The sequence below is a fragment of the Hemicordylus capensis genome, chromosome 5 (assembly GCF_027244095.1).
Source record: "Hemicordylus capensis ecotype Gifberg chromosome 5, rHemCap1.1.pri, whole genome shotgun sequence".
NCBI classification, from domain to species: Eukaryota; Metazoa; Chordata; class Lepidosauria; order Squamata; family Cordylidae; genus Hemicordylus; species Hemicordylus capensis.
Window position 1 is genome coordinate 154,334,345 of NC_069661.1, and position 26,482 is coordinate 154,360,826.

The following is a 26,482-nucleotide window of genomic DNA, read 5'->3' on the forward strand; positions in this document are numbered from 1 at the left end:
CAGATTTTGTTGTGAAACAGGAATAATAGAGACCTCTCTTGTTATGGTAAACAAAAACATTGTAAAGCACTTTGCAGATTAAATGCAAAAATGAATAAATACAGGCAGTAGAAGGATGCAGTCCTTTTACTCCACACCTGTACTCAGCAGTCTTGATATATTTGCTGCCACCCCCATCCCCCCACCCCGGTTTCCTGTACAACAGGCAGAAATTCAAAGGGAAGGATTTATTCTGAGGTGGTTTTTTTACTTCATCACTGCATTGTCATGATGAAAAAGAGCTGGTCTTCTCTCTGTCATGCAGTTGTTAAAAAGGCACAGAAGCCCTGATATTCTCTTTTAAGTAATCTTAAATTTAGGGAGATAATACACCCCTTGCTGCTTTATGTCAGGTCAGAGGGTTGTATCATACAACCTTCATGCTGTTTGGACAAGGGAAGCGGCCTTCATACTACCACACCCCATGGCAGTTTGCCTTAATAATTATGAGAGGAGAAGCTCTTCGTTTCACTCACCGAGAACCACCAACCCAATTCATTTCCTCTCATCAGAAAATACTCAGCTAGGGAGGCCTAGTGAGAGAGCACCCTTTCAGGTGGACATCCTACCAGCCTTGAGCCAAGGTGAAAACTCCTCCATCCAGAAAAAGCAGCAGCCACTGAGAGAAACTGTCAGTGCAGGGATTCCTCCAAGACCACTAGGTGCCGCTATGGCCGCAAAGGAAAGGTTGCTCTCAGGGCAGGGTCTCCCAAGCTGTCCCTGGACACCAGGTCTTCGACTGACACTCACAGGAGAGCCCTAAGAAGAATACCCACTTTAGCAGTTAAGTAAACAGCAGAAAGAAAGCAAAAATGGAAAGTGATGGTGAGGAGGGGTGTGGCGGTAGTTAGTTTGGCCTAAGGAGCTGATACAGAATTGAAAGAGAGGCTGCTTGAGTCCTCTCCTTATTCTGTGTTTAACACTTGCACACGTTGCGCTCTCTTTCAGACTTATTTACACAGAATTAAGCATGTGTTTGGGGTCCTGTAGGCTCTGGCAGGAACAGAATCCCCTTGCATTTTAACCCCAACACTTGGAGTAAAATGGAGAGATTGATATTTCCTGACAAAATATGGTCCGTGAGGGGATTATTTATTTGTCTAGTCACCCTAGCTTAGTCCTTGGAAATGTGTATACAGTATCTCTGTTTGTTTTTAAGGGTTGCCAAGAGAGCTATAATGTGTTCTGGTTCTCAGGGACTGGGTGTCCCCTAAGGTCACAGAATGCAAAACAAAACTGTCTTCTTTTTGTTTTGTTTTTTAGTCACAACCACTTTGAACTTGACAATTTTCAAGTCAGCTTTCAGCATCTGGAAAAAATGTTTAGTAATTTCTGGGTCGCAAGTTGAATGTCACATACAGTGGGTTAGTTATCTTTTACGCCCTTAAATTACCATGTCTCATTCAGAATGAGGATTATAATTTTTTTATTTTTTTATTTTTGTACTTGTGAGTCTGGAACACCAGAAAGGTGTAAATTCTTCCAGATTAATGAATACTGAATAAAAACAAGGTGAGGTTTTGTGGATGTGGAGCTGAACATTTTTGGTTGGGAAAGATTTCTTTCTTCACACACCTGTAGCTGGCCAAACTGCTCTTAAAAGGTAAAGTATGCCATCAAGTCAATTTCAACTCTGGGCACCCACAGAGCCCTGTGGTTTTCTTTGGTAGAATACAGGAGGGGTTTACCATTGCCTCCTCCTGCACAGTGTGAGATGATGCCTTTCAGCATCTTCCTATATCACTGCTGCCCGATATAGTACCAGCAGGGATTCGAACCAGCAACCTTCTGCTTGTTAGTCAAGAAACTGCTCTTACTGCAGTGTTATCTCTCTGGTGCTTCTTCCCAACAACAGAGTTTGGAGTCATTCACACGATCAAAAACTGTGTTCTACCCTGGTTTGGAAGCTGTGCATGCTCCAAATTTTCAGTTGTGTGGAAACAAGGTGCGAGGGAAACCTGAGTAGAAATGATTGTGTGGAAGCAAAGGAGGATGAAAGGCTACCCAGGTTTCCCTCCTACCTTGCTTCCACACAACCCAAAATTGGGAGCACACACAGCAACCAAACCTAGGTAGAACACAGTTTTTGATTGTGTGAATGACCTCCTCCTCTTGTGCTACTCATTGCCTTTGGGTTCTCATTTTAAAATGTGTCTAATGGTGATCCCAGAGCTCTTATTGAAAAACTACATTTGCAACACTTGTCAATGTGTTTTTTCAGGATGGTTGCCAGTGACACCAGATGGGTTTAAAAGGGGTAGTTGTGGTAGGAGTGGAATTTGGCTGCATACTGATACAGCTAAGGGGTGGGGGAATTTGGAGGGTTTGCTGCCGGGAGCTGCGCGGTTCCCATGGCAGCAGACGATCAGCAAAAAGCAGGCTAGGCTCCCGTAGCCTGCTTTTTGCTGATCGTGAGAATCTCCTCAGTGACTTAACTTTGGGTGTGTGTGTGTGTTGTGTGTGTGTTCACATATCTCAAAGTCTATGTGGTATATCAGTGACCACTCCATACACAATTCAGGGTTTTCCCTGCATACTGGAGCTTAGCCCGATTTATGCCAAGAGTAAAAAAAATCCATTTTTGGTGTAGGTTTTTGGGGGTTGGCGAAGATTTGCTCTAGGATACCCCTCTCCCGCATTTAAGCCTGTGTTTAAGCCCATTGTCTGGGAATGCTCCAGGAGACTATTGGAAGCAATCCTGAATATTTTAATGGTTTGATATTATGAAAAATGTTTAAAGAAAAAAAGTTCCAAGAATAGTATTAATCAGAGTTGTCACTTCTACCTATTAGCCACTGATCTTCCTAACAAAGAAATAGACAGACAGCCTTCATAACAGTACATAAGATCACCCTCTTTCAGTGCTTGAAGTGAGATGAGATGCTGTCCCACTATTGAGGCAAACCTACAACCTCCCTTTTCTCTCTCTCTTCAACATACATATTTGTGTCTGACCTAATTTGAAACAGAACCATCTTACTTTGTGCACTTACTTGTGTTCTAGGGGCTAGGGACAGAGTCTGGTAGTCAAGCTGCATGGCCTGGTAGACAATGTTGGCGTCAACACAATGTAGATTCAAATGTGCCACAAGTATAAAGTGAGAGCTAACAATTGGAGGCAAGCTGATGTGGTAAGGCAATTTATCACATGGCAAGTCAAATATGTAATACATTATTATATCCTTCAAGGAGCTCAGGACAGGTTCTCAACCCTGTAAGGTAGGTTCACCTAAGAAATAAGTGACTAGCCCAGTCACCTAGTGGGATTCATGGCTGAATAGGATTTGAACCCAGGTCTACCTGGTACTAGAAGAGAACATTGGTTCCTTTTTACAGCTGAGAGGGGAAAGTGGCTAGCTTATTATTAGTCAGTGAATCCATGGCAGATAATTCTTAAGCACAAATAGCAAATTAAATAATAATTATGCCTCTGAAACATACTCAGATTGCTTTTCTCTCATGACTGAACAACTGCAGCCTCCTCTCTCTCACTCTTACATTGAAGAAGCAATGTTTACATCTAGCATACTGAATAAAGCTACAAAATCTCTCTCTTTAGAAATGAACACTAATTCCACCTCCATTGCCAAAAGGCTACAACCAGACAACACCTACAGTCTCTCTTCCTTTAACAATCCACACCTCACCTGTTTTTCAAACTCCATCAACTCTTCATAAAAGCAGGATTATTATTTCTTTCTTTACAACTCTTCTTTCTTGGTTCTGCAACACCAATATATACACCTCTTAATCTGTCAATGAGGACAGTCTAGGAATCTGTTTTCATTACAAATACCGAGTCCTGGAATAATAAATACTAGCTGACCCGTGTGGCCGCCGCCGCCCTGCGGGGGCCGAGTGCGGCCACCGCCGCCTCGCCTCCGCGGCCGGGCCCGGCCAGTCCCGCCGCCTCGCCTCCGCAGCCCGGCCAGTCCCGCTGCCTCGCTTCCGCGGCTGGGCCCGGCCAGGCCAGGCTACCTCTCTCTCTCCTCCCGCCCCCCGTCTCCGGCGGGGCAGAGTGCGGCCGCCGCCGCCAGCGGGCCTGGCCGGCCCCAGAGTGCCGCCGCCGATGCCGCGGCCGGCCCCAGAGTGCTGCCATCAGGCCCGCCGCCTTGCCTCCGCGGCCGGGCCCAGCCCGGCCAGTCCCGCCGCCTCACCTCCGCGGCCCGGCCCGGCCCCGCCGCCTCGCTGGGCCCGCCGCTCGCTGGGCCCCGCCACCACGGCCTGGCCCGCTGGCATCGCTCTGGGCCCGCCGCCTCGCCCCGCCTCACGGCCGGGGCCGCCGCCACCTTGCTGGGCCCACCGCCTCGCTGGGCTCCGCCGCCGCGGCCCTGGGCCCGCCACCTTGCCTCCGCAGCCACCCAGCAAGCGAATTCTCCTGGGTGTGCTGCCAGCCAATCAGGCGCCCCCCTGCAGCCCAGCCAATCAGCTGGGCTGCCGGGACGCATTTCTCCTGGGCACACCCAGGAGAATTATATATATAGATTTTGATTGATTGATTGATTTCCAGCCCAGCTTGATCAAGAATGATAAGATATAAGTACAGTGCAGCTGCATATATAGATAGATAGATATAGATATAGATATTAAAAAATCATTCATTCGATTTCTATACCACCCTTCCAAAAATGGCTCAGGAGGGTTTACACAGAGAAATGACAAATAAATAAGATGGATCCCTGTCCCCAAAGGGCTCACAATCTAAAAAGAAACATAAGATAGACACCAGCAACAATCACTGGAGGTACTGTGCTGGGGGTGGATAGGGCCAGTTACTCTCTCCATGCTAAATAAAGAGAATCATCATGTTAAAAGGTGCCTCTTTGCCAAGTTAGCCAGGGTATATTATTATGTATATTATACAAAAACAAAACATACATCTTAACACTTTCTTTACATATACATATCTCACTTGACAATTGGAGGTTGTACATACCCACAAACTGATTATTCCACATAACTATATTTATAACAGATTAAATGACAGTTTTTATATTTATCATGTTTGAAAAAAGAGGCCAAGTTTGTTCAAAAGGGATAGAGTGAATAATGTAGTTGTGGATATGTAAATATCTTGTTACGATCTTCTCATGGGAATAGCATAGGGGTGGCATATTACCATCTGTCACCTTTTCCCATCATCCCACTGTGCTTTTCAGCTGCTGGCAATTGAGTAGTCCGTTGCTTGGACATAGATTCTTTTTTATTCCCCTTCTCCTAGGACTGGTCTTTTCATTTTCAAAGGACAAAGAGGGAGTAGCCAGGATCAACAGCTGTGCCTGAGGCATGGGACTTGTTAGGTACTTAAAAGATCAGGAGGCCTGGGCCCACAACCCCCTTTCAATAATTTTTGTATGAATGATAACTCAGTCATCATCACACTACCCCACAAAACAATTATGCATGTTTTTTTTTAAAAGTCTCTAATATTATAATACAGCACCTATGAAGGTGGAAGCATCAGAGAAGCTTGGAGCTTTATCCCATGCTCTGTGCCTTTGTGGAAGAGATCATGGAGGAGGGAGCTGGCTGGGGAGATTTGGGACTCTGGACAATTCATTGGGGCCTATGTGCTGTTGTCTAGCTGCATGCACCTTGCATCCTTCCCCCCATGGCTGCAGGCCTTTTCACTGTCTAAGAGAGGAATATAGGAAGCTGCCGTATACTGAGTCAGACCATTGGTCTATCTAGCTCAGTATTGTCTACACAGACTGGCAGTGGCTTCTCCAAGGTTTCAGGCAGGAATCTCTCTGAACCCGATCTTGGAAAAGCCAGAGAGGGAACTTGAAACCTTCTGCTCTTCCCAGAGCAGCTCTGTGCCCTGAGGGGAATATCTTACAGTGCTCCCATGTGGTCTCCCATTCAAATGCAACCAGGAGTTAGATACAGTAGCTGCCTTGGGTGAAAGGAAATGCCTCATGAGCATGTGCAGAGTGCTTTTTGTAAACCTGTGAAGAACCTCATTGTTCTGCCTCCCAATACATTAAGTGTTCAGGTACAGGGCCAAGTTTTTCTCCACCAAAAATCTGCTCCTAATAATCCAAACATGAATTATGCTGCTTTTCCAAATAGCGATATGCTCAAGGCAGTTTACACATTTAAAACATCACGCAATAATAAAATAATTTAAAATAAGAAGAACAATATCTTCTTACAAAGGAAGGACAGTAAGTTCCAGTTAAGAAAAGGCCTACTGGAACAGCACTGCCTATCTTCACTGCTCCTCTTAAGATCAGTGGAGCCAAGTTCCTCTCAGGGAAGGCTGTTCCAGGTTCTGGGCTCCACAATGGAAAAGACCCTATCCCCGGCAGATATTTGGTAGCCAGGGGTACGTGAAGAAGGGTCTCAGAAATGGAACGAAGATACCCAGCAGACTCAATTGTGGTAGACAGATTATTTGTGATGTCTATTGTCAAATTCACCTCTAACTTCTTTAGATGTGTAGAGTGGAAAAAGCAGAGGAGGTGAGAAATGTGAATGCTTCCTGAAAATTGAGAGGTGAGGCTTCCCCCAAGACAGTGTTCAGTGAAAAGCATGGCTGCTGCAGCTGGAACACTGAAGAGTATGCAGCAGCTAAAAACATGGCCCTTTCTGCTGCAGCTCCAAGTCTAATGCGGTGACATCTTAGAGCAGGAGGTTTGCTCAAATACGTCCCTCTTAGCCCTTAGAAAGGGCTATGGAAACAATGCTTGGTAAAGCATTTGGCAAATAAACAGATGCTGCATGCCTGGCTAATGTGATGATCTGCTTTGTGCCGTGTAACATATATTTAGGGCTGTGAGTTAATTTTTATAGATGAGTGTTATTTTAGTTTATGTGCTTTTAGAATATTGCAAGTCTCATTGAGCTGGTGGAGAGGTGAGATTTAAAATGTTTTTTTTTAAAAAATAAGTAGTAAAAAATGTGTGCAGCATAGCTTCTCTTGCATTAGGTCTGAACTTCTGACTTATTCTTCCTGACTCATACTATGACTTCACTTGGCTGCTAGACAGCCTTCCAAGTGACCATTCTTTAGAACTGACATTGCTTCAAAGAATCTTTCCCAAAAGCCACAACAGTCTGGTCCTTATTCTTGGCCTCCAGAAATTATCCATGCCCTTCCTGGAGAATGGCTCTTTCTTTCAAAAACATATCATTTGTTTAACACAATACTATAACAATTACAACCACTAAACTGTATTTCTGGCTCTTTATGTGGCTACAAAAGAGATTAGACACTAATGCTCACTTTACAGTGAGCCTGTAAATACAGTGAGTTCTACCTGAATAAATTTCATTCCTTTTAAAAACAGAAATAAAGCAGATCTCACATATTAAATAGAATTGTGTTTATTGCAATTGTGCTAGTACAACTAGTTCCATGGTGAATGTGCATGTATTCAAATTACAAATTCCTTTCATTGGAGCAGAGAGTGACAAACTTTGTCAGAATAAGCATACTTCTAAGCATACTTATTAGGAAGTAAGTCCTGTTCAACTAAGGACTTGAAGGAATGCCTTGAATAAACCTGTTCAGAACCAGGCTGTGCCCCCATAATTCAAAAGAGAACCAGTAAAGTCTACCAAATATAACTATGCTCAAACAAAAAAATAATCATTCCGATTGCAGTGTGTTGGAGATGGAGTTCCAGTGCATTGACTTTTTACCAGCTATCCTAATGACCACTAGGGACATTGGGAGCAGAGGTAAGGGTAAGTAAGGGTCTCCTTCCCCATCCCTGCTTGCCGCTCCTCTGTGACCCCTGCTTTGACTTGTCAGGTACTTCCTGTAGTGAGTCAGCCCTCTTCCTTTCCTCTGAGAGAGAAGATGGAAACCTCTCTCTCTCTCCCTACCTATTCATTATGTAGCTAATAGATAGGATAGGTCTTTCCTATCTCAAATGTACTTCACCAATAAATCAATTTAATTTAAACTCTACAGTGATCTCCATGTGTGTTTCTTAAATAGCTGCAACAACTATATTCTGCACTCTGTAACTGGAGTGGTAGCTTCCTTGGTGCTTTACTAAATAATCACAAACCTCAATTGGGTTATGGACCCAGCAGTCCAAGAGTCTGCAGCAGAGTTTTCCTTTTAAAGTGCAGCTGAGTGAATGAGTAAGACAGCACGGATCCAGAGGTGAGCAGTGCTGCCTTCTTCAAGCTAAATGGAAGGAATTATGATAAATTGGTTTTGAAAATGGAAGCCCTCCAAATGGCAAAAGAACTTAATGGAGCTCTCACAGAACCATGATCAACAGATGGGGCGGCCGCCAAAAAGTAGTGGGATTCACAGAACAACAGAGCATATGGTTTGATTCTTCTAAATGTGAATGATGATTTACTAATGCATCTCAAAGAGACTGAAAGTGCATCAGAAGTGTTGAAAGAGCTCAAAATGTTGGATGACAGAGTCTCCCTCAACGCTGCTGTCCTATTAATTCAAAGGATTTGCAAAATGCAGCTGGAAGAAGGAGGGGATCTGTCAACCCATATAAGTGAAATGCAGGAGACTCACAAATCACTTAAACAACATGAATCTACTTTGAAAGATCAAGTGTTAATTGGCTGGATTCTGAGATCTTTACCACAGAGTTATAACCATGTGAAAATGACATTGCCATTGCTAGCCGCAAGCAGTCAATTGTTGCGCTCTCATTCACAGTTGCATTATATATTTCCACAGCTGAAGCGTGCAAGGAAGTGGTGGGATTGAGGAACCAAAGCCCACAATAATGTTTGAGGATAAGCAAAGTTGTATCCAGATCTCCCAGATGGAGAAGATGAAGTCTCGAACTAAGCACATTGCCATAAAGTATCACTGCATTCAAGACATGCAAGAAAAAGGGATAGTCCAGTTGGAGTACTGCCCAACAGAAAAGATGGTGGCAGATGGATTCACTAAGCTACTGCCCAGAGTCAGATTCCAGATACTTTGGGAGAAGATAGGAACATAGGAACATAGGAAACCGCCATATACTGAGTCAGACCATTGGTCTATCTAGCTCAGTATTGTCTTCACAGACTGGCAGCGGCTTCTCCAAGGCTGCAGGCAGGAATCTCTCTCAGTCCTATGGGAGTCGTGACCTGGTGCAGCAGGCATTGAGAAGGGGTGTTGGATATGGAGTTCCAGTGCACTGACCTTTTGCACCGACTATCCTAATGACCATGAGGGGCATTGGGAGTAGAGGTAGCTAGTGAGGGTCTCCTTACCTGTCCTTGCTTGCCTCTACTCTATGACCCCTGCTTTGACTCCTCAGGTACTTCCTGTAGTGAGTCAGCCCTCTTCCTTTTCTCCTAGAGAGAAGATGGAAACCTCTCTCTCTCCCTACCTATTCATTATTTATTATGTAGCTGATAGATAGGATAGGTTTTTCCTATCCCAAATGTATTTCACCAATAAACTAGTTAAGTAACTTAGACTCTACAGTGATCTCCATGTGTGTTACTTAAACAGTTGCAACTACTAAATTCTGCACTCTGTAACTGGAGTGGTAGCTTCCTTGGTGCTTTGCTAAATAATCACAAACCCCAATACAATGTTCTACAATGCAGGAGTCAACGTTAGAGAAAGGGAAAAGAAACACAGGAAATTGCCATATACCGAGTCAGTCCATTGGTCCATCTTGCTCAAGACTGTCTGCTCTAATTGGCAGCTCTCCAAAGTTTGAGGCAGCAGTCTTTCTCAGCTCTACCTAGAGATGCCAGGGATTGAATCTTGGACCTTCTGCACACAAAGCAGAGGCTCTACCGCTAAGGTACGGCCCCATCCCTAATGACAGCCAACAGCCTGTATAGCTTTAAGAGGAGTTTAGATAAATTCATGGAGGACAGGTCTATCAGTGGCTACTAGTCTGTTGGCTATAGGCCACCTCCAGCCTCAGAAGCAAGATGCCTCTAAATACCAGTTGCAGGGGAGTAAAAGCAGGAAAGACGGCATGCCCTCAGCTCTTGCCTGTGAGCTTCTCAGAGGCATCTGGTGGGCCACTGTATGAAACACGATGCTGGACTAGATGGGCCATGGGCCTGATCTAGCAGGGCTGTTCTTATGTTCTTGTGTCTATGTATGTGCATACACACACATGCGCACACACACATATACAGATCTTAAATACACAGCCCAAAGAAACAAACAAAAAATTGAAAAGAATTTGAGATGGCCTAATGCTCCCTCCAAGACAGTCAGAACACAGTGGGCTGGGTATAAGGAAGTCAGTCTAATGACTTATCTTTCCGGCACAACTCTGTGCTCATTCTGGCCGGCACCAGCTTCTCAGTCAGAGGAGTTTCCCAGTCCTGCTACCCGAGATCAGTTACCTAGAGATACTGGGACGGAGCCTCAGGTCATTTAATACAGATCTGGAACTCGAACACTGATCTATAATCCTCCATGAACTGCCTAATTTGGTTGGTTATGTGTGGCTTACATCTCTCCATCCTATGGTAGTTGCAACTTTCTAACTAGCTTAAACACATGTCTCTTGCAGCGCTATGCACACTAAAAAGTACATCTCACTGAATTCAAAGGCGCTTATTTCGGAGGAAACCTGTATTGGGCTGCATGAAATTCCACTCTAGTGAGGAGGAATCAATTTTCCTCACCAAGAAGTGTCATTCAAGATATCTCCATTAACAGAGAGGGATTGCACTATGGCTTCAGTAACTGAGTAGCCCTCTGTAAAGAAGGAAAAGCCTTACTGATTCCTTGCAGCAACTGATCTCTTAAAGAGACAGGGTCCAGAGTCAGTTCAGGTTGCAGTTCTAATCTGTCCCGAATAGACATTTGACACTCTAGCTTCTTGACACTCAAAACATACATACACAAACTATGGTTGCAAATCAGCTAAAATGTTTACAGGCCTGAGCACAATTTTGTTCTCTTGGTCTCCTTCCTAGAACTGAAGGATGTAAAACTAGAAAACTAGCCAAGTTGTCTATGCTGTTAGCAGAGATGCTTTCCTAGCACATGTACCAAGATTTTATGGGGGGATAATGACTGTATTTGTCCTGTGTGCATACTGTGGTATCATGGGAATATCTGACTTTTAACAAAAGGTGTGTGGAGAAGATTGGTGCCATTCTGCTGGGAGCATATGGCAATACTTCATTCACATGTGATTACTTCCCAGCCACTGTGGTTCAGAAAAGCCCAACAGCCCAACCCATTTCTTCTAGGTCAAGTTACTTCTTCCCATCTTGCCCCACACCATATCCCAGCCAGGATAGCACGCATGAGGCTTCCATCATTCTCAGCACACTGACTGATGCAGGTGTTTGATGCTCTCCTAACTGTACTGATAGGAGAATAATCCCTTCACCAGGAAAAGGCACTTTGCACATGAACAGGAGAAGTTTACCATTAGACCTTTTAAAAAGCAGCTTGCTCCCTGTGGTAGAAAACAATTCTGCATGTGCACAGAAGCAGCATCAGTTGACAGAATGCTTTAACAAAAGAGGTGGCAACCCCAACACAAACTACTCTGGGACAGGTCAAAGTGGAGCTGGTGCCTTCTTGTAAAGACCTTCTTTTCACTTTGGAAACATTGGGACTATTTCTTTCTTTCAAATACTTAGTATCCTACTTTTAAGTCCCAAAGGACTTACAGAACAGTTAGAACAAGTTTTAAAAACCCACAACATATTGTTATACTGCTTTAAAATAGCTAGGAAGTTAAGCAGCAGAGCAGTCAGAATGTCCCATCAGTAAAAACAGGAGTTTTTAATGTGCAAAGATAGCCACTGGCTGTATAATATATTTTTATTTATTTAAAACATTTATATACCACCCAAAATGCAAGTCTCCCCTGTATATGTATATATGCACATAGATGAGGGAAATTTGGGGGATTAAGATAATGCATAGGGAGCAATTAAATCAACATTCATCTGAGATTAGGATGCATTGCACTTCTTGGTCAAAGAACTTATTACTCAATAGACTTCTGTTCTTTTAAAAATTTTCTTTATATTTGATCTTTACATCATCTCCCGTAGCAAATTAACAAACCATGACCATTTTCTTCCTGCAATCAGGCCCTCTGGGGAGTGGGTAAGTGAAGGCAATTGCCCTGGGCATCACACTTGGATATGGCCCGCAACCTCAGCATTGTGGCCCCTGCCCAACATTGTCAACACAACCCCAACACACATTGCAGGAAGGTGTAGGGTATTCAGCCACTGGGCATCTAAGAATCTTTAAAAGGGCGAGTCTATAATAGTCATTGCTTACTGTAGAATAATAAGAAAAGAAGCATCAGAGTTCTTAACATTCTAGAGCAGCAGTACATGCTCTAACACATACACACACCACAATCCTGTATGTTTACTCAGAAGCAAAATCCACACTTTTCTGTTTTTGTTGTAAACTGCCCAGAGATGTAAGTTTTGGGTGATATAAAAAGATGTTAAATACATACATAGGCTCTCAGCCTTCAAGAGACAAGAAGCTTCAAGGGAATGTCACAAAAAGGTATCATGTATTAAACTGTAAAGCCATGGGCTTGTAGAGAGAGAAGACGTCAAATTATGCATTGTATTTCTATTACTTCACAAACAAGATTATGTTTTATATATGTGCTTTATTTAAAGCAGTGCCAAGATTAATTCAGCAATAACCACATAGGGTTTTATCTGAGAATTACTGCCTTGTGGACTGTGGTATCCTTAGCACTTTATCCTCCCGTGAAGCACTTACCACAAAAGGGAGCCTCTACGTTGATATTGGCCTGTTTGCACTAGAACTGTTTCAGCAATGGATTGCTCCGTCCCATCCCCATCTTCACACTGTAGCGAAGGAGCGCAAGGACCGTGGCCTTTTAGCGTTGCCATGCTGTTTCCCGAAAAAGGCTTCTGTGCTACAGACAGAAGCACAATTTCCCCCAGTATGGAGATCCTCGAATACTGAAAGCTTTACCTGCTGAATTTCTGCCCCTCGTCCCCCACAGACAGATAGCCACTCTACTTCCTTCCCGCCATCCCCGGGACTGAGAAGTGCATAGGAGCGACCAGGGAGGGACAGCTCCTTAAAAGAGCTCCAGCGAGGGCTGGCTCCCACACGCAGACGATCACTTGGCAATTCTCAACCAGAGTTGTTAGGCAGTAGGTGACACACGGCGTTTACTTGGATCCAGCTGTGAAGACGGCTCGGAGAAGCAGTCGCACATGCGAGGCCCCACTAAAAGCGACGGCCACATGAGCAACATACATGTGCATGGGTGGCGTCGTGCCTTTTATTTGTTTCAGAGGTGGAGGTTCAAAGAACCATCCCGCCAGCTCCACCCCTCCCCATTGCCTTCATGGGGCTGCGGGGAGAGGAGCGAACACAGGCGCCCTCCTCCCTAGCGACACCCCTGATTTGGATGGGGAGGTGAGGGAAAGCCTGCAGTTGCATCACCCGCTGCGACTCCATCTCCTCCTCTCCCAGCGGGGCGGCAGCAGCGACCTGCGAGAGGCGGGCGGTGAAGAGCTCCCGAGGGGACCACGTTGCCATTAGCACATGCCGCCCGCCCTCCCGCCCCCCGAGGGCAGACGCGAAGTGACAGCAGCAGCAGCGCCGCTTCGGACCAGGCGGCGAGCAGCGACGTTGCGGGCGAAGGGTTTCCCGGGGCTTGGCAGCCAATGAGCGGGCGGCAGGGGCGGGGCTTGCGGCCGCGGTTACGGGGGAGGCGAGAGATGGATGAGCGTCGTCGTGCGGCGCGCCGGGCATGGGAGGGAAAGCGGCATCCCGGCGAAGCCCGAGTCATTCTGCATATGTCACCACCCCGATCGGCGGGGCAGGAAGTGGGCCAAGTGATGGGTCGCCCCGGGCCTCGCGGAGGCGCGCCTGCCTCTTGATGCCGCCGCCGCCCTCTCCCTGGTGGTGGTGGGCGTAAGCCTCCTCTCCCCCTCCCCTGCAAGGCAGGCACAAAGCAGCCTCCCTCCCTCCCTGCCTCCCCCACCACCCCGGCCGGGAGGAGGTGGGGGGAGGCTCCTGCTGCGGAAAATGACCCCTATACTGGAGGCTGCTGCCGGGCGAGAGAAATGGACCCGGTCGAGCGCCGCGAAGAGGGCTGCGTGCTTGCTGGCTGCGGCATATGGGCTGAAGATCCTCTGCCCGCTCGTCTGCAGGCGGATCAGGCAAGCTGGCTGCAGAAAGGACTTGCGGCAGCGGCAGGTCGCCAGCAGCCGGGCTGAAGGAGGCGATCTGCCGAAGGAGGCGGCGGCGCTGCTGCATTGCACGGGGCTGCCGGCGGGCCGAGCCTCACCGGCTGCGAATGCGGAATTTTTCCGGCAGCTGCTGGAACTTCGCAAGATCCTCTTCCCAAAGTTGGTGAGCACCGAATCGGGCTGGCTGTGCCTCCACTCGGTGGCCCTCGTCTCCAGGACCTTCCTCTCCATCTACGTGGCCGGCTTGGACGGGAAGATCGTGAAGAGCATCGTGGAGAAAAAACCCCGGAGCTTCGCCTTGAAACTGATCAAGTGGCTCATGATCGCCATCCCGGCCACTTTCGTCAACAGCGCCATCCGCTACCTGGAGTGCAAGCTGGCGCTGGCCTTTCGCACCCGCTTGGTGGATCACGCCTACGAGACCTACTTTGCAGATCAAACTTACTACAAGGTGATCAACATGGACGGGAGGCTGGCGAACCCGGACCAGTCCCTCACTGAGGACATCATGATGTTCTCGCAGTCGGTGGCTCACCTCTACTCCAACCTGACCAAGCCCATCCTGGACGTGGTGCTGACCTCGTACACCCTCATCCAGACTGCCAGGTCCAGGGGAGCTAGCCCCATTGGGCCTACGCTCTTGGCCGGGCTGGTGGTGTATGCCACTGCCAAGGTGCTTAAAGCCTGCTCGCCCAAATTTGGCAAACTGGTGGCCGAGGAGGCCCACCGGAAGGGCTACCTCCGCTACGTCCACTCGCGGATTATCGCCAACGTGGAAGAGATTGCCTTCTATAGAGGGCACAAGGTAAGAAGAGGCCGTGGGTGAACTATGAGAGAGGCAACTCTGAGTTGCTTCTGGAGTACTACTCTGTACTCTACATTCCTGGAGCATACGGTTCTCCCCCCCCCCCCGCCAGTGAGTTTATTTAATTCCTATGACACTTAGACCTGTTTACAGTATAGACTTAGGCAATCTTGTATACTTCTTCATGGGTATGCCACAAAAACAGAATGCAAAACAAAGATGTTTTCCTGCTAACCCTATATCTGGAAACATTTAGAACAAACACCCTCAATAATAGCTTAAGATGAATTGGTTGTTCCTTAGTACACATGGATACTCTCTAAAGGACACGCTTTCTTCAGATAATTGAATTTAGCCAAAGGATACATTTCTGTTCCCTCTTAGTGGTTGCAAATACAAAACATGTGTGAATTGTTTTGAATAAACTAATATAGAATAAAAATGTATGATCTTTTCTGGATAATCACTTATGAACCCCATTCACCATTGCTTTCACCAAATGCTCCTAAATTTCCCCATTTAAACACTTCTAAAAAACATCAATCATTTCCTTGGAGTGCTTTCCTCTTCTTCTAACTATCCGGATTCCTAAATCATCACAAAATTCCAATTTCTCAAAAAGCATACAGGTACAGGTCTCTTAGCAAAAATGTAATATTACACTTATGCTAATAGACCTGTAATCTTTTTGAAAAACTGGAGTTTTGTGGTGATTTTGTTATCCAGTTATCCTTCCTAAACTAATTTTGTTTCTTACTGAAATGATTTCTTTACTGAAATGATTTTATTTTCATGCATTTCTTCTAGATCTTGTTCTAAATGTTTGTATTAAAGTACATTAACCCCCACCCACGTCACCCCACCCCGCTATTGATGTACAGAACAGATAATGTATTAGTTGCACATGGCAGTTTGAAGAAAACTTCCTTCCAACATGGAAAGCAGCAAGACCGTTGACATTGCTCTGCATAGCTAAGCAGAGATGCAGTCATGCAAAGTCCTTAAAAAGAATAGGCTGAAGTATTGTGCTTTGACAATCATAGTTGGAGAAAATTGATGTCCTTTAAAAAAAAATCAAAGTGTCAAGCATTAGATTTTATGTCAATTTTAGTATTGCTGGGAACTTTTATTCTGTTTTAAGAAATAAACATTTAGAAACCCACCTTCTTTTGCCTAGCATAAAACTGAGAGCAGTTCACATAAGGATATTGGATTCAATTGCACTGTGAATGCACCATTGAGAGGAAGGGGATTTGTGCCAGAAAACACCTATGCTCTTATACAACTCCTTTTCATTTGATTGGAGTTTCATGGGAGACTTTGATTTCATAGAAATGAGCACCCAAAACCTCTATAGCACCATATTACCTCCAGCAAAGAAAAGTGTTTTTTTAATTTAAAGTCAGTGTGGATGGGTCTGAGACTATAGAATCAGTTCTATAGACTTGCCTGGCAAGTCTAAAATGACTGCTTTACTTCCCACTTACTTGTAACTTTTATTGACAAGGGTCATTCTTGCACAAGTGCTGCTTCTAGCATTTCTCTGTGTGTGTGTGTGTGTGTGTGCGTGCGTGTGTGCGCATGCTTGAATCGAAGAACAGGAAGCTGGCCCACTAGGAGCAACAGAGTTACCAGAGAAGCCATGCCACTGTCACTTCTGGGCTGGCAAGCAAGGGATCAGCACAGGCTAGGAGCTGGTACAAGGACAGCATGAACCAGACCCATTCTAGCAATCGGACTGGGTCTGATTCACATCCGTTGTGCATCCATCTCCTCCAAAAGACTTCGGTCAGCCCACTTCTAAACAGATATATATGTATGTATGTATGTTTGTGTTACTTGCTTAGACATTCTCCAGCTATGTCATTAGTGAGCTTCAGTCAGTCAGTCAACAGAACACCTCTGATTCTGCCTATAAATGACTGATAATGCAGCTAAGAGGAAGTCAGGGGTGCCACCCTTACTGGATTCTCATTTGGCTGGCAGCAGGCATGGTTCATATACTTGGTAGCCCAGCTTGATTGCCTGCAAGAATGTATAGGCCTGCCAGATGGCTTTTAAGCCAGCAGGGATTTGTGAGGCAGCTCTGGCTGAATAAAGAAGCACTTCCACGTAGAGCCTATACATGCAGCTACCACAGGTTCTGCAAACGTAGCAGTCCTCTGGGATTCAAAGGAATATGCAATATGGTCACTTTGAATTAGGAGCAGAAGACCCAAAGAATTGGAAAACCCATGAAAAGCAGGCCTATTTGCATGTTTTACATCTGTTGAGAAACACGGCACACACATCAGCTGCAGAGAGCTAGATGGAGCACTAGACTTCCCGGTGCACTTCACCACAGAAATGGGGTTGAGGGGGTGCTGGTGGGAGGTGTATCTCTATTCTGGTAACTTCTCCATTGGGAGGCTTTAATCGTATTTCGAGGATGATTACTCCAGACAGTCTGCAACCCCACCTCCTCTCCTACTTTCCACTAATGTTCAGATGAAACAATTTGCAGATTTGACTGAAGTCAAACTCCTAGGAAGGCACTTGTGTTTCTGGCCTAATGCAAGTCTGTTGAAGAAGAATCCCAAATTCTCCAAGGTAATTGAGTTAGAAACTAACTTTCAAGTTCACTTTTATCACTCGCTTGTATTTTAATGGAGTAAAAGATCAATTCTTTCATTTAATTCCTGATTAAACTCGAGGGGGAGGCAAAATATTTGCTAAAATAGCCATTCATTTACAAAATAGGAATGGAATAATAAACATTATTCCTTGCTTTAAGTGTATTAGTATCCTTTAGTATATTATTATCATCATCATCATCCAAGTGATTGGACTGACAGTAGCTTTATCTGACCTGATGCTGGTGTATATTGGGACAGAATCTCTGTCAAGCACTATAACAAAGACTGATAGATTTTTGGAGGCTTATTTCGAAAGAATTGAAATTAGTGGGTATCCCTTGTTCCAAAATAGGATAGTTCATACTCTACACTGAAATGTGTGAAAAAGGTATACATTTGGTAAAATTGTAATTATTTAGTATCTATGTGATTGAGGAAATGTAGCTCATTGGTGGCACACACGTGAAGTCTCAAGTTGAAGTGCTGGCATTTACATTTTTAAAAGCTCAGGAAGCAACACAGAGAACTGCCTCAGCCTGACAATCTAGAAATCTTCTGCCAGAGTTGCCCATGTTTGGGCTATATAACATTGGCATGACTTGGTATAAGGGTGCTGCTCATGTATAGAACAGATATGCAGTGGATAGAGTGTTGGACAAGACAGGAAGAGCTGGGTTCAAATTCCTACTCAGTCATGAAGTTTATTGGTGACATTGGGCCAGTTGCTACTTCTTGGTCTAATCTATGCCATAAGCTTGTTATAAAGATGAAGTGGTATAACCCCATGCATGTTGCCCTGAGTTTCACGGAGGAAGGGTAGTAGTATACAAATGTGATAATCAATAGCTTAGAGCACTTTCAAACATTTCACAGTCTTTGTCTCACTAATTTTCTGAACAGCCCTATGAAGTAGATCATTAATTTCCCATCACTAATCAAGAATTGCAAAGGAGAAACTGTGATTTGTCCAATGCCATGCGGGAGGAGGCAATTGTAAACTCCTCCTGTATTCTACCAAAGACAACGACGGGGTTCTGTGGTCTCCAGGAGTCGACACCGACTCAACTGCACACTTTACCTTTACCTACCTTTTGTGCATAATATTTTCAGGTGTTCACATAAGATATTTGACAAGAACCCCTAAAATGTGACTGTGCCAAATATTTATTTGCAAGCACATGTATGTAGGTCTTTTGAGTATCCACCCAATGGTAAAGCTGGGTTGCTGCCATGTAATGTGTGAAGTGATCTGGATTCAGAGATGTTGGGCCAGTCTCCCACACTCAATACAATAGTCTATTTATTTGACCATACCAATCTCATATGTGACCAAGAGCAGAAGCATGAGTGAAGCACTTTTTCTCTCACCATGCTTCCAGCTCATGTATATGGTCTGGAGGTGAGCCTATTTATTTGTTTGCTTGTTGCATTTTTTTATACCGCCTTTCTGTCTTGGCCAAAGCACCCGTAGTGTTTTACAGGATTAAAACTAGAGAAATATGTCACTTAAGATTTACAAAGCAGTGTTGTCTCAGACTGCCGATGGTCTTTTCAGGAGCTGAGGACAAGAGCTCCCTGGCCTGGGCGCCTCCTTTCTTGCATTCCTCTCAGGGCAGACAGGCCTCTCATAAGTACCCTGGGAAGACAGGGGAGGGGCTTCCCTCACAGGCCAATACGGGTCTCTATGGGAGTTGATGTTACACACTTCCCTGGCTCGAGCAACTCCTTTCTTGCCTTCCTCTCAGGGCGCACAGGTTTATCATTACTCCTGGGAAGATAAGAAGAGGGGCTGCCTCCTCAACAATAATATCTTCCATCAGGTTCAAAACCATCCAGTTTTGATTGGTTGAATTGACTGCAACTCTGCAGTATACAGTACCTGAGACTCTGCCTGGTAGTTTTAGAAGGAATATCCAGCTATTATGTGTTGGGGGAAAATAGGAGTCCTATTGCTTGAATTTAAAACAAACCAACCCATTTACATCCTTTGCATAGGCATGTCTGTTTAGTGCACGCATATCTCTGTGTACCATACTGTGTTAGTATTTACATGTTTTAACTATAGGTAGAAATGAACCAGCTCCAGAAAAGTTACAAAGCTCTGGCAGACCAAATGAACCTCATTTTGTCCAAACGTTTATGGTACATCATGCTAGAACAGTTCCTGATGAAGTATGTCTGGAGCAGCAGTGGTTTGATTATGGTGGCTGTACCTATCATCACTGCAACAGGATTTGCAGATGGCGGTAAAAACATTTATTTAATATGGAATGTTTGTGTGACAATTTTGTTTCTTTGGATTTTTGGGTAGTGGGAGGAAATTCTACTGATTCTAATGTTACAGCAATATTGCTTCTTTTGCCAAGGTTGCACATTTGCATAGTTCTGTTACATGAATAAGTACCCTGCCCCCCCGCCGCTTGAAAAGGATTCCTCGCTTGGCATCCAAGCAAGGAAGAGAAAGGAAAGAAATAAAAAATGTGGTAAAACTGGAGATTTTAGAAACCATGGACAGTATCCAGACTATGTTAGTGATTACTAAGTCCTGTTGAAATTCATGGGACTTCAGTTACTCAGGACTAACTTGTGTCATGGATTTCAGTGGGTGCTGCCCAGTGATAATCTTCCTAAATTACTCCCTCTCCCAGATCTCTTATATTTAAACAAATTCCATTGCTATCACTTGTTTACATGTCCTGCAGCATAACAAGGGTGTTGCAGACCCTCCTGCGTCTCTGTGGGCTCTAATGCATGTGGTGACAGTGCTGAGCAAGAGGGCAATACTAGAATTACTGACTTCTTTTGCACGATCACACATCATGTGCTATTTCCATTATTCCAAGTGGAAGTAGCACATGATGTGCACCTGCACAAGAGGTCAGTAGTTCTGGTTCTGCACAGCACCATTGCCACATGTGTTTGGGGCCCTTCAGCAGCACAGGTGGTTCTGCAATGCATGCATTGCACTGCAGATCATGTAAGCCACTGAAAGCATGTAGTGTGTTTAGACCTCTAGGCTGAATTTCTGCTCTTGTGCTGATTCTCTTAAACATCACTGCAATCAATGCATTATAGACAACTGGGGATATAGGATGACAGCTTTGAAAAGCAAGTTGTGTGTTTTCTAACCTCTAGTCAATGTCCATAGGCCACGAAAAAAGGCATGCTTTAAATTCAGTTGCATTGGGTTTGTTTAAACTCATTTATTTCAGGGAAATATACTTAATTGCATGTGGAACTGGGACAAATTCCATGTTGAACTGGGACAAACGAACCTAGGGTATACAATAGTCTTGGGAAAGATGTATTCATAAGAAGCCTGGCTTGAAAATAAATCAACAGTACAATGTTCTCCCCTACTCTAAAAAGAGAGATAAATGTACGTGGCTCAGAATTATTGGGAAAATATTTGTCTCAAGAAAATCTTTGTTTGCTGAGGAAAAGTAGTTACAAAATATCAATTTTTTAACTTGACATTTAATTTTCCTGTACTTACCAAGTTGATATACAGAAGGACCTCACTATTTGTGGGTATGGCACTCATGGATTTGTGTACAAAGGCACTCTAATCCCCGGACCTTGGGGCCCTGGTCCGTGGCCTTCAAGGTCTGGGGGGGCCTCCAAATGCCCAGGGGACTTCCTACAGCCACCCCCTGCCTCTGTATATCAACTTGATAAGTGTAGGAAAAGTAGATTTGGGGGCCTTGCGGGGGGGGGGGTTGCTGGTCTGGGTGCCAAAATCATCTAGGTGCGCCCCCGTCCATGTATATGCAGTTGGGTAATTAGCACTCGACCTTGGTATACACAAAAAACCCTGTTAATAAAGGGTTAAACCTGCATATCCCCGGGTCAGGGTGGTTGGAAATGACCTCTGAGGTCATTTCCAGATGCCATTTTGATTGCTGGAGTGATCGGGAGCCATTTTATGGCTGAAACTGGGGCAAAAATGTGATTTTTGGCTGGGTTTCAGCACAGTAGGGCACTTTGGGGGGGCCATCTGGAGGCAATTTGGGGGCCAAAATGGGCAAAATCCCCACGATTTTGGGCTGATTTTTTGCACCCAGGAACCTAACCCCCCCGCCGATTCCCATTGCTCTAATGCCGCATTATTCACTGATTCAGTATCTGCAACTCCTTCATGGAATGGAACCCCTTTGAATAACAGGGTTCTCCTGTAATTAACAAAGTTAATTACCACTAGGGATGTGCACAAACCGATTTGGAGGCCCTTTTGCGGACCTCCAAACCAGTTCAAAAGTCTGGCAGTTCAGCCAGTTCGAAGGTAGGGGGGATAGCTTTAAGGACCGGGGAGGGTGCTCTTACCCCACCCCCCGTGTTTCCCCCACCAGCACTGTGGTTTAAAACGGTCCCATGGGGTGGCACGTACCTCCTTGGCGCCCCAGTGCGCGTCGGACCGGAAGTATCCAGAAGTGCCAGGTACACGCACACGTCATGACATGCACAACCACAACATGCGCATGCACACTGGGTACTTCCGGTCTGATGTGCACCAGGGCAGCAAGGAGGTACACTGCTGCCCTACAGGACTGTTTTAAACCACAACGCTGGTGGGGGAATCCTGCGGGGTGGGGCGTGGGGTAAGAGCCCTGGTCCTTAAAGCTCTCTGCTTCCACCTTTGAAGCGGCAGTCGCCAGTTCCATGCACGTCCCTAATGACCACTATCCTGAAGCAATCTGTATGGTCTTTTAAACCCCAGACCTACCATTTTTGAAAAGGAGGCTAAAAAACTGTGGCATCTCGTGGTTACTCACAAGGTTTCAAACCCAGTTCCCAACTCAGTTCTGTAACCATGGGATCATAAAATAATTCTAAAGCGTGTTTGGATTCACATCAGGGAGGAAGATGTCTCAGATTGTAATAAATATTACTGGTCGGGGAGGTAGCTGGTGGTGGTTATGCATATGAAATTGGTAGTGAGAGATGCGGAGAGAATTTAATTAAAATGGGTGGGTCCTTTTTGCTAGAATGCCATCTCTGCTCTTTTAGGAATTGTTTTCAGTAAATATTTCAGCACACGATAAAAGCCTGTTTTCTATATTCAAGCTGCCCTGACACTATATCCATATTTACAACTGGATGGGCAAAAATAATGTGAGGATACAGCTGGCAACAATTCCTGTGATCTCAGCAGTGGGGGAGATTCCTACCACAATTGTGGGAGCTGCCAGTTGTGCCCAGGATTGTGACGTTGACTTGTCCATGCAAATGCATGCAAAGTTGAGGACAGATTGTATTTATTTTTCTTCGTAAACCACTTTGAGAGTTTTGGTTGAAGAGCGGTATATAAATAGTTGGATTAGTAGTAGTGCAGAACATCTTTGTGAAGTGGTCCTAAGTTGAAGGCCAAACTGAAGTAGTCACTTGGTAGGAGAACTAAGATTATTTCCGCTTCCAAAAAGCAGAACTACCATATGTGCTGTAGCATTGTTGCCCAGGTAAAGGATCTGTAGATGGCTGCATGTGTATTGGTTTCTGTTTAATCCTATATCATGAAAACAAGATCTATAAAGGAAAAAAAAGTATATTTTCATGATTTGTAGATGATGCATGCTTCTACAAATACAATGGATATTTATATACCACTTTTCAACAAAAGTTCCCAAAGTGGTTTATTTTTGTAATTTGGATAACCCATATCTTCAAATGCAGATTACACTAGACATCTGTAAAAAGAGGATTAGAAAGATAGGTCATGCCATCTGCATTCATGGGGACTAGTATTAAAAACTGATATTTTTAAAATATGCTACCTGATAGCAGGAGCACTTTAGTTGATTACAATGTTTGAAATCAATCAATCTAACCAGTTAATTGCATAAACATTGCATCCTAATGTAATTATTGGATACAGTATGTCAAAGTTTTGTAAAGGCTGAACTAGATGTGATAGCCTCAGACCCATGCCTTCAAATACAGGAAAACTGGAAAATGGGTTAAGCTGTGATTTCCAGTGAGGCAGCGGGCAGGTGGTGGTTCCTGAATCCTTCCTCTTCCTGTCACTTTTCTTCCTGCAACCCACCCACTCACCCTCACTCATTTTCTCCCCACTGGGACTATTTCTGGTTTTGGAGCCTGACCCTGAGAAAAGCAGCTGTGGGGGGAGTAGTGAATGAAGAGTTGAGCAACTGCTGCACCTGCTACCATTGTTTGAAATTGTTTCTACTTATCCTCATTTTACAGATGCTTAATGTAATCTGCATTTGAAGATAGGGGTTATCCACTGTCATGTCTAATCCTACTCTTAACATAAAAAACAAATAGCACTAAAACAGGACCCATAATATCTTAATAATGTGATAATATTGGGTATGATTAGGCCTATTTATTTCAAATTTCACTGGGATTTATATTTATAAAATCAGAGTTGGAAGAAACCAAAGCCCTTCAAATCTAAAGAAGGCAGAACCATCTCCATATCAGATTCCCCTTTAAATCTAAAGGCAGGCAGGTCTGTCAGCATATCTGCTCCCTTCTCTTCCCACTGCTTTGATCAACAATCAGAGCACAGTGTGCCAAAAGCAGAGAGGTGCCTCCGGAGGAAATGGCTCTGAGTAACTCAAGCAAGGTACCTGAGCCATGCATTAACTGAGAAGGCAAGGAACCCCCAAGGTCATCAGCCAGTCTTCTGGTTGAACAAGAGGCAGAGGCACTAGAGCCACTGAAGTACCTCACTATGTGCTTTTCCCCACTATGGCTCTTTCTTCCCTTATTCCTCAGGAACCTAGCTAAGCACAAGGTAGTCTTAGACAAGAAAACCCAGTAGTAATATTGTCTTCCAACTGGGAAAATGAATGGAGATTATCCCAGATTTTATGTTCAAGATGGCTGTTGATTGGAAAGTCAAATATATTTGCCATTTTGATGTCAGAATCCACTCACAATCACATATGGGCAAAACTGAAGATTTGTGAATCTCTTTATCATTTGGATTATTGGCCACAAGTTCTGGGGACCCTTCAATATGTGGGCAACTGAAGGCTCTTCACAGGTGCTACATGCTATGTGAACATTTGGTGCACTAAATTAGCATGCTCATGGCATGACCCTCCCCCACCTCCCACCATGCTGTGGATGTATCTTCAGATGAGAAGGGGATGGATGCCAATTGACTAATGCCGTGTATTCCATACACCTAAATATGTATATAAACAGTGGCTGACTGTCAAAGTGGGCGCACTTTGTGGGACTGTGGGGATGTACCAGGAGCCCTCACACAACTTCTCCAGTTCCCTTGTGTGCATTGTACAAGAGCCCTTTGAGTTTGGAGCACTGCTTGTATTCAGAAGCACTTTGTCGGATGAGAAACGCATCAATGTGTTTCCCATCTTACAGAGTGCTTCTAGAGCACAGACAAGCACTTGTGACTATAAGGGGTCTTGTGTAACAGCACATGTGCAGGAGAACTCGGGGAGTTGCATGAGGGCTCCTGGCACATCCCCACAGACCCTTGAAGAGTGCCTGCTTCATTTGTCAGCCACTGTGTTTTGCAGCATTATCACCTGTCCCTATGTAGCCCTGGAGATAATTACCTATGGCAATCTTGCTACCTTCCAGTGAAACAGTTACTGCATAGGAGTAGGTTTAAGCTTGCCTAGAGGTAAACTCCACAGCCAAGGAGTGAATAGTCTCCCTGATCCAGCAAAGGATTATCCACATGCATAGTCAATGTGGATACAGATGTGCATCTAGAATCCGAGGCTCATCAGGGCCACATTGAACAAGTTAGATGAGGCTGTGAATTCTTATTTGGAGCCACTAACTGCACACAGCTAGCACTGGGTTGCAGGAGCTATGTTTGTGCAAGCCATATGTTTCCATCATTATTAGTAGTCATCTCCCAACTTCTTGTTTTAAATAAAAATATTATTATACTGCTTTGATTAAAGTTGCATGTTAACTCCCTGAGAATGATACCATAGTAATTTCTCTTAAATAATGTACAGATGAGATAACTGGTATCCAGCCATGTAGGACTTGAAGGAAGACTTTCATGGTGGGGAAAAGTAAACATTACACATGAAAATGTTGTACTTGTAGATTTTTTAAATTTGACTCCCATAATGCCCTAATCCAATTTGCCTATTCCACAAATGAAGTAATCCGTATGGAATATTTTTCCTCACGACACATTTTGGCCGCCTCTTGTCTCATCCCAAAATAAAATTATTTCCAATCTAACCACCTGCAAATCTGTAAGCAGAAGGTTATGCTGTGTTGTGAGAATGAAAGCTCATACTTAAAAGCAGTCGTTAAAGCAACAAATATGGCCACCTAGTGACAAAGGTAAATGATTTTGGAGAAAGTATTGCTCTCTTTCCTAATGTGCCCTAACATTACATTCTTAAATTGTCTGGGATGGCACAGATTTTGAATCACTTTTTTAAAAAAGTGTAACAGATGCTGTGGTGCAAATAAGTCAATGGAAGTTGAAATATCTGTCTTTGAACCTTAGCATTTATGTTTACATTCCAAGGGCATAGTGTCAAGGTACATGATACAGCAACTTTGCTGAAGCTAAGCAGGCCTGGGTCTGGCTTTGGATGGGACAAACTGCCTAAGAACCCCACAGTTCCTTGAGTTCAAAGGAATGATGTCAATTAAACAATAAATGAATTGTTTGTTCTAAGCCAAAGAAATGATAGAGGGTTTAAGAAGACTAGTATTCAAGTTGGCCCTTATACTTGAATTCCTATGTACATCATTAAATTTGCTTATAAACAGTCCCACTATGGGTGATGTTGAAACTATTTTGTAACTTGTTAATTTTGTAACAGAAATCCTGGGGTAATAGCATTACTGGGTGACAGATGGGTGGTTATGATTGACGAAAAATGTAAATATCTTATCACTGTTGGGATTATGTATTTTGCTTTGTGAA

General features: G+C 44.4%; 2 protein-coding genes across 13 annotated transcripts in view; one reads left to right on the plus strand and one right to left on the minus strand.

Moving 5' to 3' along the window:
* The window catches only part of C5H12orf40 (chromosome 5 C12orf40 homolog), a 46,246-nt gene extending 32,632 nt beyond the window's left edge, over positions 1-13,614 (minus strand). For 2 of the 10 annotated variants that reach the window (XM_053253621.1, XM_053253620.1), the window contains exon 1: positions 516-1,041. In XM_053253621.1, the coding sequence (XP_053109596.1) occupies positions 516-538 (23 nt within the window). In that variant the 5' untranslated portion in view covers positions 539-1,041. Of the gene's footprint in view, positions 1-415; positions 464-515; positions 1,067-12,712 lie in introns of those variants that run through there. The other 8 variants (XM_053253626.1, XM_053253624.1, XM_053253619.1 and 5 more) reach the window with 7 other exon arrangements.
* The window catches only part of ABCD2 (ATP binding cassette subfamily D member 2), a 70,280-nt gene continuing 44,605 nt past the window's right edge, over positions 808-26,482 (plus strand). Inside the window, exons 1-2 of one of the 3 annotated variants that reach the window (XM_053253613.1) lie at positions 808-822; positions 19,649-19,829. In XM_053253613.1, the coding sequence (XP_053109588.1) occupies positions 19,655-19,829 (175 nt within the window). In that variant the 5' untranslated portion in view covers positions 808-822; positions 19,649-19,654. Of the gene's footprint in view, positions 823-13,477; positions 14,969-19,648; positions 19,830-26,482 lie in introns of those variants that run through there. The other 2 variants (XM_053253612.1, XM_053253614.1) reach the window with 2 other exon arrangements.